Source organism: Macrobrachium rosenbergii, chromosome 54 (assembly GCF_040412425.1).
Source record: "Macrobrachium rosenbergii isolate ZJJX-2024 chromosome 54, ASM4041242v1, whole genome shotgun sequence".
Classification (NCBI taxonomy): domain Eukaryota; kingdom Metazoa; phylum Arthropoda; class Malacostraca; order Decapoda; family Palaemonidae; genus Macrobrachium; species Macrobrachium rosenbergii.
In genome coordinates this window covers 40590988-40609765 of record NC_089794.1, presented here as the reverse complement: position 1 = coordinate 40609765, position 18778 = coordinate 40590988, and the positions used below count along the sequence as shown (strand labels likewise).

At 38.0% G+C, this 18778-nt stretch overlaps 1 protein-coding gene across 3 annotated transcripts in view; it reads right to left on the bottom strand.

Moving 5' to 3' along the window:
- Nucleotides 1-373: 373 nt before the first annotated feature.
- LOC136835006 (uncharacterized) overlaps nucleotides 374-18778 on the bottom strand; it is a 49021-nt gene continuing 30616 nt past the window's right edge. For all 3 annotated transcript variants that reach the window (XM_067098018.1, XM_067098020.1, XM_067098019.1), the window contains exons 2-6: nucleotides 17291-17891; nucleotides 10172-10397; nucleotides 9466-9586; nucleotides 8758-8871; nucleotides 374-5539 (exon numbers count right to left, since the gene is read on the bottom strand). In XM_067098018.1, coding sequence (XP_066954119.1) covers nucleotides 3062-5539; nucleotides 8758-8871; nucleotides 9466-9586; nucleotides 10172-10397; nucleotides 17291-17609 — 3258 coding nt within the window. In that variant the 5' untranslated portion in view covers nucleotides 17610-17891 and the 3' untranslated portion in view covers nucleotides 374-3061. The remainder of the gene's footprint in view (nucleotides 5540-8757; nucleotides 8872-9465; nucleotides 9587-10171; nucleotides 10398-17290; nucleotides 17892-18778) is intronic.

Sequence of the window (18778 nt, the reverse complement as noted above, 5' to 3'; positions counted from 1 at the left end):
CCATCTGAAGCCATTTCAATAAGGGGGAAATGCATGCAGCTGAATATTCAATTGTTAGCTGTTGATGTATCTTGGATTATTAGTACAATGTTACAAAACTAATGCCTTAGGTCTTAAGTATATAAAATTCATATTTTTATAAGGAAGGGAAAATAAATTATTAAAGACTCTTCAAGTTAAATTCTTTATTTATCTTGGTTTTAAATCATGAAACATACAGAGAACAGGTCGCTGTGTGAACCACACACACACACCATATATATATATATATATATATATATATATATATATATATATATATATATATATATATATATATATATATATATATATATATATATATATATATATATATATATATATAATACTCGTCTCGTTGCAATCCGTGGTTTCATTTTTTTGGAGTTACAGAATAATTCACGTGGTTGAATCTGCGTGGTTACTTCTATACATGAAAATATTTCAGCCTATGGTGTGTGCACGTTTTTCCACCAACACTGACCCCAGGACCTCTTCCACCAAGGTATAATTCGTTAGACCTTGTCTCCCACCTCTCACCGTAAACACCGTTCGTCTTCAAAGACTTAGATCCTAGGCACTTTCCTTCTATTCATTTATTTTACATTAATAGAGAACATACTTCACAGACTTTAACATATAAATAAACATCTAACAAGCATGGAATACATTTGATGAATATTTTCATAAATGAACAAAGAATGCTTTCGATCAATTGTAGGAGGAAGCACTGTGATTTAATGGAAGTAAAATTCATGTTTGCGTCAATTCTGATTGCCGATGACCAGGTGTCATTAGACCAAGAACCTCACACAGAAAAATAGTTCTCTTTGAATGTACCAGATTGGTCGAATTTTCAGCTGCAAACTGTTTAATTCAACTGTTCAACAGTAGTTCCTCGCAGTTAAGCACTAACTTGACCATTTCCGGATGATCAACAATTATGGCAAAACTAAAATCACATTTCTTGATCACAAAAAATTGAGATACAATCATATTTTATTACATCTTAATTGAAAAACTGTCCATCTCAGCTCTCGTACCAGCGGAAGACAGAAACATTTTCACAACGAACAATAATTGAATGAGACGTTATTTCTAAGGAAGTAGTATGCCCCCAATAGCTATAGTCATAAGTCTCCACAGCCCATAGGTGGCGAGGGATTCCTTTACAAGCAGTTACGAAATTTAAGAAATTATCCTGCATTACATCAAACTAACATTAGAAGACTTTTCCACTTTAAAATAGAGTATTGGAAATATAGCCTAACATTTATACCGTGTTCCGTTTGCATTAGTAATTCACAAAAATATACCTCATGAAAATTTGATTTATTTGGCACTGTTCCCTTATCGACAATATATTTTCTCTAGTGTTACATCTGTAGCATTACTTTACCATTACAATACAGTATTCACAAATTCTGTAAATTATTAGACTGCAAACTGTATCCGTGTTTTTCAGTTATGCACGCGTCAGACACGACAGAAATTCACAGTCACTTTCATTTTTTCTTTTAGAATGATATTAATTTTCTGAGTACGTTCAATTCTATTTTCCACGTCAATTCAGAGGCGTGTGTGTTAGCCTTACGCTTTTTTGTTGATCCAACAACCCGGTTCGGACAGGATTAATGTTCCCATCATTTAAGTGTTAAATATTCCTTGATCAAAATATATTACCTTTTCAAGAGCATCTAAGGTGGCACCATTTTAACGCTGCAAAAATCTTTCACGCAAGAGGGTAACAGTCAACTGTTATAACGGAACATTTACCACCACTAATTAATTTCACTCTCTGACTGCATATAAATTCCAGAAAGATTTCCTTTGGAGAACAATAATTTAGAATCTTCTTCTATATACACTACGTAGACAGGTATCAAAATAATATACATGGCGTGCATTAAACTTGTCGAGAAAAAAATACTTAGCTGTGAGGCTTATCAAAATACATTTGAAAAAGTGGATGGATTGAGAACACAGACTAAAAATACTGTACAGGATGGATAGATGGATGGATGGATAGACAGATGGATGGATGGCATATAGAACCAGTGACTACTGCCATGCTGTGAGTGGCTCTGTCGAACTTTACTAGTACCACTGTTCTCATAATCCTTTGTTACTCGTGCCTAGGGAAAATGGAGACCAGAGCTTGCCACAGGCTAACCAGGCACCCACAGAGTGGTTCTTGGCACCACCTCCTTAATTGATAAGATGAACTAGGATGGCTGAAGAGAACTACTGAAAGCTTCTGTCGAGCTCTGAATGTAGACTGTTTTTATCCTTAAGTGTAAGTATGAAGTGCCTTTTATGCTAAGAGAACTTTGTGCCTACGAGCTAGGGTTTCTGTTTCCGCGGGAAAGTGAACTAATTTCATTGATTGATTATGTGTTCTTTGATGCATACCAGAAAAAGGCAAAAAAAAAAAAAAAAAACAGCCAAGAGAAATAGTTGAAGGATGGCTGAAAAGGATAGCATAAATATATGGTTTGTGTGTTTGTAATAAGACGCAGTGCACTGACACCCAAGCCCAAAAATAGCTTATCTTTGAAATATACAGGAAAGGCTAAATGTAGTATAATCCCACTCGTTAACCAAGCTTAGTAAGCTGTTTATGCATAAACCTTTAGTTGATGTTACATTGACTACCAGAAATCAGCAATCAGCTAAAAAATTGAGTAAATTTGAATTTGGGAACTGTGTTGTTTGCGTCAAAACTGACGATTTAGCTGAAATCGGTGCTTAGGAGTCTATCATGTTTTTCAAATAAGGTATCATTATATAAACAGAAGTCATGTTCATTATGCTATTTCTCAAATTTAAACGCTTATGTGCAAAAGAAGAGCACTCAATCCAGTCAATATAAATGAACAAATATTTATTTGGGTGATATGCATCATATTGACACTTGGAAACATACAAAACGTAGTAACAGAAAGCAAACTTCTGTTTTAACAGCATAATATGGACGCTGTAGAGGACAGAGCAAATGCTACTAAAATGTATCTAAAAGTGTTTCCTCTTGGCTTTCACTTATTCACTCCTTCTTGGCATGGGTTACAGATGACTGCTGGAAGAGAGAAGTATTCCCATCTGGAGAAAGTGTTCTTGGTGGGCTTGCTGATGGAAACAACACCCACGAAGTTACAGACCTGCTCGGCTGGAGACAATCTTGTGTAACAGTTGGGCAGCTCTTGGAAGAACTGAGATTTGGTGTTGAGAAAGTCCGTAAATCTGGCTGTATACAAGCCTGAATGGCAATTTCATTCATGCTAGGAACTGGATGGAAGACACGTGAATTATTCATAGTACTATCTCGGGTACTTTGAACAATATTTACACTGCTGTTGTGGCGTATAGGTTTTGGACACTTACCGCTGCTTGGGCCTATTTTGGACGAATAACAGTGTTGAAAGTGCTCGGGCACCACTAAATAATTGTCGTAATGATCAGAAGCTGAAGGATCATTTATGTTTGACTCACTAAAAGATGTTCTTGTTGGAGAACGTATAGGTTTTAGAACTGGAGTTGGTACACTGGGCTGGATGTTAATAAAAGGATTTGATTTGTGGCCATTTGTGACTGGTCTCACTATTGTCATACTTTGTTGCTTGTTTTGATTTTGAATTGCTGATTCCCTTGAGGACGGGGATTCACAAACGTTACTGCATTCCATAACTACATTGGGAAGAATAACATCCATATATGCCCCTTGATTCTGAGTAACATTCTGATTTTGAAATTTCCTTGATATGGGAAGAGAATCACTTCTTTCAATAGATGAAGTAGTTGGTATATATCTGTGTACTTCTATACCCGAAGAAGTCTCTTCTTCTGACCAGCACAGACTAGGAGATGAAGGCCTCTCCTCTACTCCATCACAGTTTTTAACAGCATCTGTCACCAATGAACCTCTGAAGTTGAGGAAGGAAAGTTTCTTAGCCAATGATGTCGCAACATTAGCCCGAATTGCCTTTATAATACTCCTAGGGTTTCTGATTTCTTTTCCATGGACTTGGGCAAGTTTCTTTGTAGAAACAGACTCTTTGGGATATTCCTTGTTTGTTTTGTTCTGTTCATCAGCAAGAGATATATTTTCAACTGAAGAATCTTCCCTTTGTAAAATTTTATCCTTAATTTCTGGAGGAGAAGACTTACCAAGTAAGTTCATTTTCCCAAAGGACTGCTGACAGTCCACATATTTATGTGGTAATCTTGGTTGACATGATTTTGGAGATTCTTCTGGAATTGGGAGAAGCCTTGGACTTTGCCTAGCCCATTCATTGCCTGTGTTCATAGAATCTACTTCCACATGCTGAAGGCATGCGCCTAATTCTGTTTTATCTTCTGGGAGAATGTTCAGTGAGTTTATCGTGCTTTCCTTATCTCTTTTCTGAATTTCTCTATCAATTTCTTTATCTCTCACAGAAAGCTGAGGTTTATCAGGCACATGAATTTCCCTTACTGTCAATATATGCGTAGTCAAAGGTCTTTGAGATTCTAAATGCTGGATGTTGAGAATACACGGAGGGTCTGTTTCCACTCTTGGTAATTCTAAAGATGGAATGTTGTGCGAACCATGGCTACAAGACATCACTGAAGGTTGTGGAATTCCTGGTGAAGGACTTGAATCATCTATCTGTACATGATCACAAGAAATCACTGAAGGTTTTGAAGTCCCTAGTGATGGATCTAAATCATCTGTTTGTACAGCTTTATCATCTTCTCGGTAATGAGAATCGAGTGCTGCTTCAACGTGACTGAAACCTCTCCTTCTTTTGCTGCTATACTTCATAGAATTTGCGTTGTATCTTTGTTGGTTACCTCGAATATTTGCCGGTGGAATCATTAATTCATCTAAAGTCACATGAAAGTCAGATGCATGGCTGCTACTGCGAACTGAACCTCCACCAATCTTACGCCTTACAGAAGAACCTCCAACCAGTGCAGAAGATGACAATGTGATGGAATCCCTTGGGCGGGAGACTCTTGCCCCTGGAGGTTCCTCAACATCCTCTGAGAGTGGAATGCAGCAGACCTTTTGAGCAGCACATCGTAACCAGGCTTTAGCACCAGCCCTAAAATGATCGTTAAGCCAGCAGTATATAAACGGATTGTAGCAGACGTTAGACATGGCAAACCAGTGACATATGAAAAAGATTGAAGATGAATGACGTGATGGGCCCACGGAGGCCCCAAAGTCGACAACGAGATGGTATGTATTCAGTGGTAGCCAGCATAAGGCAAATAAAACCACCACAACCAGGAGCATTTTGACTGTCTTCTTTTTCGCTCGAAGCTGAAGTGACAGTTGCTCTTGAGTAGCAGCTCCAACCACGGCCCTCCACCACACTCTTCGAGTTACTCCTACATAGGCCACTGCAGTTATACTCAACGGAATCACATACTGTGTCAGGAAAGTGGCCAGTGTCAGCCACTGGCGAAATTGCAGGGCTGGGGGAGGATAGTGTGCTTGACATCGCGTAAGTTTACGGTATGTGAAAACCTCCACGACCTGCGAAAAAAAAGGGGCTAGGATTAAACATAAAGGCGAAACATTTTCACATTTTGAACAACTTACTTTGAAACAAAGAGCACATAATACTTATTTTTTATGCAAGGGATATTGCTTTTAGTTTTAGACAAATGATCTATCATATGATTATCTAGATTATATTGTCTTTCTGATATTTTAGGCCTACGTAATGAGCAATGGTAAGGTTGGAAGTAGGGAAAGTGGGTAATGGTGCAGCAAAAATGACAAATAATCTGACAAAGTAATAATTCAAAATGTTCTCATATTTATTAATTACTTATGAAGAATGAAAACTAAAGCATCTATATAACGATAAGTAAAGAATCAACAAACAAAATGATAAGCTGCATGATTACATACAAAACGATGATAAGTAGTCTAGCAGAATAATAAAAAAAATTGCAACTGCAAGAGACCCGCTAATGGGAATTTTTAAGAGAGGAATAACTGGGGTGTCTGACTTAACACTGTTAGTAAGGTATAAGTATAATGCTACTAGATATATTGAAATATATTTAAGTCCTTTCTTTTCCTCCAGAGCGTTGCTTTATTGATTACTGAAAGACTGCTTCAATTTTTTTTTTAGGCTGAAAGTTCTATAAAGGTTTTATGCTCGTATAGATCTTTCAATGGTCTTGTATTTTCTTTGACAAAAATTCTAAACTGGATGTAATGAATATTTTCGAATAAGGATAAAAAGTTAAGTATATCTTAGTTTAACCAGACCACTGTGCTGGTTAACAGCTCTCCTAGGGCTGGCCCGAATGATTAGATTTATTTTACGTGGCTAAGAACCAACTGGTTACCTAGCAACGGGACCTACAGCTTATTGAGGAATCCGAACCACTTTATGACGAGAAATGAATTTCTATCACCAGAAATAAATTCCTCTAATTCTTCATTGGCCGGTCGGAGAGTCGAACGCTGGGCCAACAGCGTGCTAGCCGAGAGCTCTACCCACCCCTCCAATGAAGAACTATTTTTATGCAATTTAGCCAGTGGGGAAAAATCTTCAACTTTCGAGTCTAATATGCAGTAAATATGCCTGGCTGTCGAACTTCTCAGTTCCAGAGGTCCTTCATTCTTCACGCTGTTGTACCTGGGAACAGTCTCCAAGAGGATGTCGTGCAGTGCAACTGCAACCTCAAAAATTCAGTGAAGATGCAGTGCATTACTACCCTAATACAATTCCCCTTGCATTTTCATAATTTACTTACATTTTCATCTGCTTATTTATGAATTAGCTAATTTATCTGTTTTTCTAGTAACTGAATTCCTCTTTCTGTATTTTACCTTCTGTCACTTCTTTCTAATGAACTCCATATTCTTTGGAAGCTTGCTTACAAGTCAATGACCCCTGTGGGGCTTGTTCCATGTGAACAGGATTTATCTTCTGAACAATAATAATAATATTATTATTATTATTATCATTCCAGTAGATGAAACCTATTCACATGGAACAAACACGCAGAGGCCATTGACTTGAAATTCAAGCTTCCCAAGAATGTTGGTTTCAACCTCCCACTGCAGAGACCCCTCACTGCATTAGTAACTGATCATGATACACAGCCAGTGATTTTTCATCGCCCTGGAGGAGACGCGGACCCTGCCACGACGCTAACCGCTATACTAGCAGAGCAGTTAAATAATAATAATAATAATAATAATAATAATAATAATAATAATAATAATAATAATAATAATAATAATAATAATAATAATAATAATAAAAATAATAGTAAGGTATCAGCAGAAAATAAATAGTTTTCTGCTCGGCATTTTACTGTAACTACTGAAATAGCAGTTTTAGTCCTAAGTCTTCTGAGCACACATATCGGATGTTTTCTCCCGATTAGGACTGTAAATACTGGAATTGAATGGACTGACGCATCAAACCTATACCAGTAAAGACAAGAGTAGGCAACGATTTCCACAGCTTGGCAGAAACAGCGAAAGAAATGCAAAACGCTAACTTTAAGGACACTAAGGACATTAACTTGACTGGAACACTAATACATTTACAATAAGCTGAATTCCAAAAATTACTGCCTCTCCCAGCAAGGTACCAGTACGTGCATTTGTCAGAAGCTAAATCAATCAAAACTCGCCAACCAAACAGTGGTAGTGGAAAGTATGATAGCTATATACATATCTGAGAAATTGCTTAAGCTTCTTTAGACTCGAAATGAATGTTGTAATCAGACATGCAAGTGAAGCATATAGACCATTTGAACCTAGAACAAATTGTAAGTCAGGCGAGAGGGCATTTGCACACTGTGCACCAAGACTATACAACAAAATACCGCCTGAAGTGGAGAGCATACAAGGAACCAAAGACTCTTCTATTCTGCAGGAGCTACGATACTGACGAGAAAACACTGAAAGAATTATAAAATATAAGAAGCATCTTATTTTGAAAACGTACATGGGCCCGCCAGAGAGGGAATTATCCCTGTGGAGGGCTGTGCATAAAACCAAAGTGAAACAAAGTATAAACCGTATCACCCAAAACTTGCTTCACTAGAAACCAAACCAAACCAAACAAAACGCACCTCACTGAAGAGAGATTGGTAGGTATTTGGCTTATGCTGAATTGTCTCAAATCCCCCTTATTACATACGAATTATAGTCAGCAGATTTGCCCAAAACTCATTTCACTAAAAAGGAGTACTGATAAGCGCATTTGCCATGGGCAGAAACAGCCGAACCTCAAATCACGTGACTGTATCTACCTTTGGTCAGTGTTTTCCCATAAACGGAATCACATAAAACAACAGCCTCACTCGAAGGTGGTTTAACAGTAAGTAAAAAAGTCTTGAGCTGAATTACCCAAAAGTCACCTTATGAACAGGATTATTGGTAGCTTCATCCACTGTAAACCGAACAAGTCGCCAAACTTCACTGGGATTGCTAGGAAGTGACCGTGCCAAAATTACCCGGAAAAAATTCCTTGTTCAACAAAGTAATCGATAATGCCTTTGCCTTAAACTGAGCCACCTAAACATCGCCTCTCTAATTTATAATAACAGTGGTGACGGTCAGTGCAATTACCATAAACTTTATCGCCAAAGATTCGCCTCTCGAAAGAGGGTGATTATCAAGTGAAATTTGCCAAGAGCTACATCACCCGAAACCCACTTCACTAGTTGGGGTTTTGGTCAGCGTATTTGTCATAAGCCTAATCATCAAAAACTCACCTCGCTGTAAATGGCGTAGGGCAGGGAAACGAGTGCAGCCAGAAGCCATACCACGGCAATGATGATGGCTCCGTGGAACGATCCCAAACGAGGCTTGAGCGGATGCACGATGACCTGAAAGTGTTAGATTTCGTGAGACAAAAATAAAGTTCCTGGAAGGTGAGGTCAATACAAGAAGTTTACAGGCACGTAATATGTTCTACTTTACCGGCGGAAAATCCAATTTTGACAAACTACTTTCTAAAAAGAAAAAATTATAACTGACAAATAGCAGTGGCCAGTTCGATGTAGTACTGCATGGGGGGATGGCTGTGGGAAGGTTAAAAAACAAATGATGTTGATGAAGATGACGGTATTGAATGATATGATTACTATATGGCATGTTGTCCAATAATCTCAAGAGAGAGAGAGAGAGAGAGAGAGAGAGAGAGAGAGAGAGAGAGAGAGAGAGAGAGAGAGAGAGAGAGGAGAGTGGCGGGGCGGGGGGCGTGTGCCTAGGACGACTAGGAGGAGAATAAAAATGCAAAAGGGCTAATTTACATGCAATATCCAATGAGGTATAATTGGATGATCTCTGATTTGGACAAAATATTATTAAAGACTTAACGTATTTTACTTACTCATAAAAACGGCAAACCGGGAAAATCTGTATTTGTTAACCCACAGAGTGAACATGAAAGAAGAAAAAAAAACGCAGAAAAAACTGACCTGGTACCTATCTAGGGCGATGGCTACCATGGTGAAAGCAGAGACATAGACCGATGTCACTTGAACGAATGGAACCATACTGCACATGAAACTTCCAAACGGCCAGTCGTCCAATAAAACTCTGTGGAGAGAGAGAGAGAGAGAGAGAGAGAGAGAGAGAGAGAGAGAGAGAGAGAGAGTCATCATCATTTACTGTTAATGACTGGCGTAGTTTAGATATATTTCCATGAAATGTTAAGAAATGCCTTGGCCAGATCTAATGATTTCACGTGTTCAAAGAATTTTTTTTCACTGTTTCATAGTCTAGAACAGTTACTGATCGTGGCTAAAAGCATATTTTAGCTAATAGGTCTATCTAGCATTGCAACGGATAAAAAACAATTAATTTTGAAAGGATTTTTCATTTAGAAATGATAAAATGTCTATTTTGATTCACCGGCGCAGCCACAACCAGGCTGAGTATAGGGCAGAAGCACTTGCCTCGTTACCCAAATTTAGGCAAGCAGAAACAACAGTGAAAATCTGATAACTGAAGAAATCTCTAATCCACAAAGTGCTGCAGTATATATTGTATACTTAAAAATCAGTGGCAAAGTATTACCAAAACTTCATAAGAAATAAAGAAGAAATTCGTGAAGATGAACAATGCCTCCTCCCTCTCAGCTGAAATACTGGTTGATCATCGGTCTAATTTACGCGTCTTTACCTTGCCACGTTGAAGGGTATGTTGAGGGCCGTCATCAGAAGATCCGATACGGCCAAATTGGCCAAGAACGTGTTGGTCAGAGTATGTAACCTCCTGGTCCTGAGAACCACGTGACACACCAACAGGTTCCCGAAGAGGGAGACGGCTATTAGGATCGCGTAGACAAGGATAATGATCACTGTACGGCCTGGGTCCCTCCGACGCTTAACAAGGGATGTCAGGTGAACTGCAGGAATTGAGAAATTAATCTTTAGTATTCAGTAGTAAATCTGAGGTCATGGACATTACAGGCACTGAAACTGCAGGTGAATTATTTACTAATAACTATAGGATATGTATTCTAATTTGAAGGCCTATTTATTTCTCTTGTACAGTCTATTCTTTATTTCTCTATTTCTTCAGCTTGTTGACATCTCCTCTCGCTACTAAGTTCTGCTTGGCTAATATAAATACTAACACGTATTTATTTCTAAATGTAAGACATACTACTGCTTAAACACTGCACTGAAATAATCTCATTTACACACCTATATAAACTCTAATCTCCGTTTACATAGAAAAGTGAAAATTTATACCATCTGCGATGTTATCATGCGATAGTTTTGTATTTAAAATACTAGGTGTTGAGACTTATACATAGAGAAAAACTAATGCAACACAGACCTGTCAATACTACTCCTATACTTTCATATATTAAATAAGGGAGAAAACTTTCGGTGACATTTTAACTGGAGAGTTCCACATGTAAAGTTGTCTGGTTGAATTATGTTTTAATAACCCACTCATCCGGGCAACTGTCGCAATTTTGATCTCATCCGTTAATAGGCTGATAAAATTAACCTTATCAGCAGCAAATATTATCCTCGCGAGGAAAAATAAACCATAAGACCACCGTTGCTTGGTTGTATTAATTCATCTGGATATATATATATATATATATATATATATATATATATATATATATATATATATATATATATATATATATATATATATATATATATATATATATATATATATATATATATATATATATATATATATATATATATATATATATATATATATATATATATATATATATATATATATATATATATATATATATATATATATATATATATATATATATATATATATATATATATATATATATATATATATATATATATATGCCTTTCCCTCTTAGATAGACGCCCAAGGAGGTGTTGACTAATCTCCTGGTCCCCCAAGTGGTTCTCAGCAAGGTTGAAAGCCTCGTATACCCCAAAAGTATGGCTGAAACACCACAGTCTATTAACTACCAGATACTCAAGTCGTTTCTCCCTCCCGCTATCGATCTCAGGACAATTACTCACCACAATTGTTCGTGGAAAGTTGCCAAAAAATGCGTGGCAAACATGGCGGGATGATACCGCCTTTAATTCTTGTACTACGGGAAAAGTCAGCTCCGTCCAATAAGCTACGGGTCATATCCGTCCGACAAATGACGAAAGTTTAGTCTTCTACCATTGATGAAGACATCGAATGAAGGCTCTCTGTCTCACATATCAGATGCATTTACCAAACTTATTTTAGCCCGACTGTTGTATTTCTAGGTCTGCCCATCCTCTCTCATCAATAATCACTTACGCCTTGGGATTCTCTCTCTCTCTCTCTCTCTCTCTCTCTCTCTCTCTCTCTCTCTCTCTCTCTCTCTCTCTCTCTCATCGGCAACTTAAGCTTCTTTTTAGATATTCTTCAAAAAGTTCAAAATCAGTTTCACAGAAAACGAGGCAATATGGTAAGTCTAGGCCAAACGTAATTGTCTGGAAGGTAGAATTACAGTTTTATACAAGAGTATAAACGTTTGATAGGCCTATGTGAAATGACTCATGTATTTAGACATAAACTGCCAGATAAGAATAATAGGCACTGTAAACTAGATATCTATGAGTGAAACCTGTCCATATTATTTGCCGTAATATTATACAGAGTATATATATATATATATATATATATATATATATATATATATATATATATATATATATATAATATATATATATATATATATATATATATATATATATATATATATATATATATATATATATATACATACATACATATAATATATATATAGCAGACATGGAGTTCATAGAGTAAATGAGGCTAGAGAAAGCTCTGTTTAAAAATGAAAATGTGCTGACTATTTAAAATACATAATTTCTATAAAAATATATATTCTTGGGTATATTTGGAAAAGAGAGGAAAATAGTGAGGAAAACAGTTTTCTACAATATGTGTCAGTACATGGTTAGATGGAAGAACAAATGGATGGATGTAATGGTGAGAAGAGAGGTAGCTGGATGTCTAATTGATTATCAAGTGGTTGAAGTACAAGTTTTCTGACCAAGGTTGTAATGTAAGTCAGAAAAGTTCTAAAGGAATAGGTGACATAAGTAATTGTTACTCTGTAAAAGGTAAAGACGACTGAGGAGGCCAAGACTTTTAGATCAAAAGGTTATGTAGTACATCAGAGCAGGTGTATATTAAGATTTTTTACCTAAAAAAGGGCAGATGACAAAATGAATGATAGAGGAAGAGCTGAGTGGGTTTGGACAAAGAAAGTGTTTGGAACAGTTGTTGATCATGAAGTAGTTATGAAAGGAGAGGAAAAAAGTATCGGGCATGAAACCAGGTAAAAAAAGTCACAGAAAAAAGTCACAGGAAAAAAGTCACAGAAAAAAAGTCACAATAAACTTTCCTAGATAGTGGCCCCCAAGGGTTTTAACCCTCTATGTATCCACCTTTGCGGCGTGTTCAATACAAGCCCGTTGGGAATTTTTTTTTTAAACCAAGTATGTAGTATGTATCCACCTTGCAGCCCGTTGGGGATTTTTTTTAACCCGGTATGTATCCACCTTTGCGGCATGTTCAATAAAAGCCTGTTGGGGATTTTTTTTAAAATCCGGTATGTATCCACCTTTGCGGCATGTTCAATACAAGCCCGTTGGGAATTTTTTAAAAACATGGTATGTATCCACCTTTGCGGCGTGTTCAACACAAGCCCGTTAGGGATTTATTTTTAAAACCCGGTACGTACCACTTTTGCGGCATGTTCAATACAAGCCCGTTTGGAATTTTTTTTTAAACCCGGCATGTATCCACCTTTGCGGCGTGTTCAATATAAGCCCGTTGGGGATTTAAAAAAAGTATGTATTTCGCGGCATTTTAAACCTGTTGGGGAGTTTTTTTTAAAAGCAGGTATGTATCCACCTTTGCGGCGTGTTCAATACAAGCCCGTTGGGAATTTTTTTTAAAAGCTGGTATGTCTCCATCTTTGCGGCGTGTTCAATACAAGCCCGTTGGGAATTTTTTTTTAACCCGGTATGTATCCACCTTCGCAGCGTGTTCAATTCAAGCCTGTTGGGGATTTTTTTTAAACCCGGTATGTATCCACCTTTGCGGCTGTTCAATACAAGCCCGTTGGGGATTTTTTTTAAAAGCCGGTATGTATCCACCTTCGCGGTGTGTTCAATACAAGCCCGTTGGGGATTTTTTTAAAAATCTGGTATGTATCCACCTTTGTGGCGTGTTCAATACAAGCCCGTTGGGAATTTTTTTTAAAAGCTGGTATGTCTCCATCTTTGCGGCGTGTTCAATACAAGTCCGTTGGGAATTTTTTTTTAACCCGGTATGTATCCACCTTCGCAGCATGTTCAATTCAAGCCTGTTGGGGATTTTTTTTAATCCGGTATGTATCCACCTTTGCGGCTGTTCAATACAAGCCCGTTGGGGATTTTTTTTAAAACCTGGTATGTATCCACCTTGCATGTGTGTTCAATACAAGCCCGTTGGGGATTTTTTTAAAATCTGGTATGTATCCACCTTTTGCGTGATTCAATACAAGCCCGTTGGGAATTTTTTTTTAAACCCGGTATGTATCCACCTTTGCGGCGTGTTCAATACAAGCCCGTTGGGAATTTTTTTTAAACCCGGTATGTATCCACCTTTGCGGTGTGTTCAATATAAGCCCGTTGAAGATTTTTTTAAAACCCGGTATGTATCCACCTTTGCGGCGTGTTCAATACAAGCCTGTTAAGGAGTTTTTTTAAAAGCCAGTATGTATCCACCTTTGCAGCGTGTTCAATATAAGCCCGTTGGGAATTTTTTTTTTAAAACCTGGTATGTATCCAACTTTGCGGTGTGTTCAATACAAGCCCGTTGGGAATTTTTTTTTTAACCCGGTATGTATCCACCTTCGCGGCATGTTCAATTCAAGCCCATTCGGAATTTTTTTTAACCTGGTATGTATACACCTTTGCAGCTGTTCAATACAAGCCCGTTGGGGATTTTTTTTAGACCCGGTATGTATCCACCTTTGCGGCGTGTTCAATACAAGCTCGTTGGGGATTTTTTTTAAAACCCAGTATGTATCCACCTTTGCGGCGTGTTCAATACAAGCCCGTTGGGAATTTTTTTAAACCCGGTATGTATCCACCTTTGCGGCGTGTTCAATATATGCCTGTTGGGGATTTTTTTTTAAAACCCGGTATGTATCCACCTTTGCGGCGTGTTCAATACAAGCCTGTTGGGGAGTTTTTTTTTAAACCCGGTATGTATCCACCTTTGCAGCATGTTCAATACAAGCCCGTTGGGAATTTTTTTTAAAAGCCGGTATGTATCCATTTTCCGGCGTGTTCAATACAAGCCTGTTGGGAATTTTTTTAAAACCTTTGCGGCGTGTTCAATTCAAGCCCGTTGGGGATTTTTTTTAACCTGGTATGTATCCACCTTTGCGGCTGTTCAATACAAGCCTGTTGGGGATTTTTTTTTAGACCCGGTATGTATCCACCTTTGCGGCTGTTCAATACAAGCCAGTGGGAATTTTTTTTAACCCATTATGTATCCACCTTTGCGGCGTGTTCAATACAAGCTCGTAGGGGATTTTTTTAAAAACCCGATAGTATCCACCTTTGCGAAGTGTTCAATACAAGCCTGTTGGGGATTTTTTTCACCTGGTATGTATCCGCCTTTGCGGCGTGTTTAGTACAAGCCCGTTGGGGATTTCCGTACAAACATAAACAAAAGGCTGTAAATATCCTAAAGATAATGACCCCCCACGAAATATCGTGAATTTTCCCATGTGACTTTATTACCGGCCACCATAAATTAATGTGACTTTTTTACTGACTTTTTTTTTCCTAACCAAAATTGTGACTTTTTCCTGTGACTTTATTACCGGTCACCACTGGGAATACATAGACCTGGAAAAATCTTAAAATCGCTAAAGGTATTATGAATGGTGAAGAAGTTCTAAGTCTAGGGATAAAAAGGTTTTATAAGCGGGTCTCAGATAGCGGTGTGTTACGACTCCATTGCTGCGTGATCACTTTATTAACGAAATGATACAAGACCTCAGAGAGAGGACGGGAGAACTGAACTGAATTGAATACAGAATTCAGGCCAAAGGCCTCGCACTGGTGTCTATGAGGTCATTCAGCGCTGGAACGGAAATTGACATTAAAAGGGTTGAAAGGTGTGACAGGAGGAAAACCTCGCAGCTGCACAATGAATCAATTGTTAGGAGAGGGTGGAAAGTAAGTTGGAGGAAAGAGAATATGAAAGGGGTACAGTAAAAGGTACGAAAGGGGTTGCAGTTAGGGGCCGAAGGGACGCTGCAAAGAACCGTAATGTCTACAGTGCACCGCGTGAGGTGCACTGACGGCACTTCCCCCTATGGGGGAAAGGACGGGAGGTGTAGGTGCAGAGTTGCGGGATAAGAAAACAAGTCATCATGGACGTGTGGAATGGTTAATGCTTGAAGATGATATAGTAATCATGGGGACAGTGAAGAGAAACAATACAATCTTGTTAAAGAGGTTGAAAGAGTTCGTAAGAATGCAAGTAATGTGACTACGAGTAAGGTTTTGAGGACAAATGAAATCCAAGGAAGATGAATTTTATTATGGATGCTGTAAGAATGGAAGAGGGTTATTCGTGTTGGTATTTATGAGTATCGTAACGTATGATGAGTGTGTGTGTGTGTGTGTGTGTGTGTGTGTGTGTGTGTGTGTGTGTGTCTGTGCGTGAGTGATTTTTTTTTATGCCAATTTCATTCCAATTTCAGAAATGTGTAATATATATAAAAAAATAAGCTAACGAAAAACAGTCCATCAAGGCTGTTGTAACATGAGCCATTAAGTTGAAATTTCTAAAGATTCTCAGGCGATTTTCAACTTAAAAAAAAAATTAGGCATAGCCCCAGCAACCTTGGCAGCACAACATTCATCTCCCATAAAAAAAGATCTATGCTATGTTAAATATAGGGTAACATATTGGGCTTAAGATGTCACCATTATTCATTATTATCCACACCCAGTTAAGTATTTAGTTAAAGGTAACATTCGTATGAGCAGTAAGCTTCGGGCTAGACATGAATTTTATTTATTTATTTATTTATTTATTTATTTATTTATTTATTTATTTACTCATGCTGGACACGAAGTGCATAAAATTATATCTAACTACGTGCGAAACTGCTCATTACTTCCAACCGCCCCGTAAATACCACAAATATCTTCAAATATATCTGAAATATTCAATTTTCAAACAACGTGAAATGTTGCCATAATAGTTAGTTCGTGTGTATCCGGCTCGCCGGCAGAGAGTAATGTATCACCGGCAGGTTCACGGGTAATTTAAACATGTTTGCGGTTACAAGACGTTTATGATTCTCTCATGAGAGGCATCAAACGGAATTGGATTCGTCTGAAGCTCATTAGGCAATAAGTCGAGAGTTTACTCAGTGATAATTATGTAGTATGCAGGTGAAATCTACATAAATGGATATGGAATGTTCCTAATGACTGAATCAAGTTACAATCTTTTACAGTTTGACTGAGAGAGAGAGAGAGAGAGAGAGAGAGAGAGAGAGAGAGAGCCATGCTTGAAGACAATGAAAATTTAGTTTGAAAGAGATACCTGTAGAATGGGTCTAACCTCCCTCTGGGTTGATGAATTACCTCACCGAGAACCTCCTCCGTGTGTGGGTTCAGTCGTCGGATCAATGAGAGAGAGAGAGAGAGAGAGAGAGAGAGAGAGAGAGAGAGAGAGAGAGAGAGAGAGACTTACTGGATAAATTGGCGAGTGCAGAGTCGTGGGGGGAAAGGAAACTCCCGAGTCCCGTAGAGTTCAACCCCATCAGACCTGCCGCCGTTTGGGGGTTCCTGGCTAACCCCATGAGCACTTTCGAATAATACTGCCTCAGAGCCATCCAACTTTCTTCTCCGGTTTTGCTTTCAGTGGTGCTAGCGATGAACGTCGCCTCTGTACTTCCGATGAAAAATTCCTCATTGTCGAATGTCGCCTCTGTACTTCCGATGAAAAGCTCCTCATTGTCGAATTCCTCTTCTTCAAAAGTTAGGTTAAGGTTGGCTGGGTTAAATGTCATTGTGGGCGAGAAGCTAGTGCTCTGCGTCTGCCTTTTTCAGCCTGTTTGAGTGGTCACTCTTGTGCCACCTTTCAAGGAAGAGCTTTTTGTCTTTGAGGAGGTTCAAAGCTGAGTAAAACATCTTGTTAAAGGACAATTCCCAGGTATTAGTAGTGTGACTGCATCTATACTGTACCACTGCACGAACTAGTATTGTTGGAGCCTCTTTTTTTCCCCTCGAGTGTCTCTTTTCCTCATTAGTGTTTACTGTCTTTCAAGTACTGAAGTTCTCACCGGTACAGTCTGAAACAGAAAATAAACTAGTTTTAGCCTTGGAGATGATCTGAATAAAAATATACGCCATTCATTGGTTTACTAGAAAGTAATCCGATGAATGAAAGTTTTGGCTGGCTGAGCTTTTTCTTCATTTATGGTAGCTATATTAGCTAAAAAAACGAAAATTATACAGAATTAAAAGAACAGATGGGAAAAAGAAACATTAACAGTCTCATCAGCCTAATGACTTAAGTCTCCGTCTAGAGAGAGAGAGAGAGAGAGAGAGAGAGAGAGAGAGAGAGAGAGAGAGAGAGAGAGAGCTCTGTTTCTAAGAAAAATAAACATGGAAAAAACCGAAGAATTCTCAGTTAAAAATCAGGAACTGGAAAAAACACAGAAACCAGGAATAGGTCTAATAATTTTTTTATTCCACGTTTATACGACCAGAAACAGATCTAATAAGAGTTTTGTGTAAGGTTAGCTTCTTAGCGGTAATCACACACGTTCCCATACACAGACATCCGGTTTTTTCTTCCGGATAAGAGGTAAAAAAGTGAAGATAATGAAACAAAACATCCTGTGTTTACGAGAGGTGTCATGATAAAATAGAACAGTTTCAAAACATCCTGAAGGTGACGGCAGTTGGAAGTTTTCCTCCACGCTGGAAGCTATACACTGGGTGTATTACTTATCTGAAAAGTAAGTGTTGCGAAATTATTACTATATTATTCCGACGGCATCTGCCGTGTTATCTATAAGCGTTTTTTCTCATTTTGAACGAAAACAAAATTACGAAGACAGCCTTAGATATACACATTTCTTATTATTAGTTTATGAAAAATCAGCTAAAATCACCGCTCATGGCGTTGCTAGCACCTTCTTTAGTCTCATGCGCCTGTCTTCCTCGTATCTTC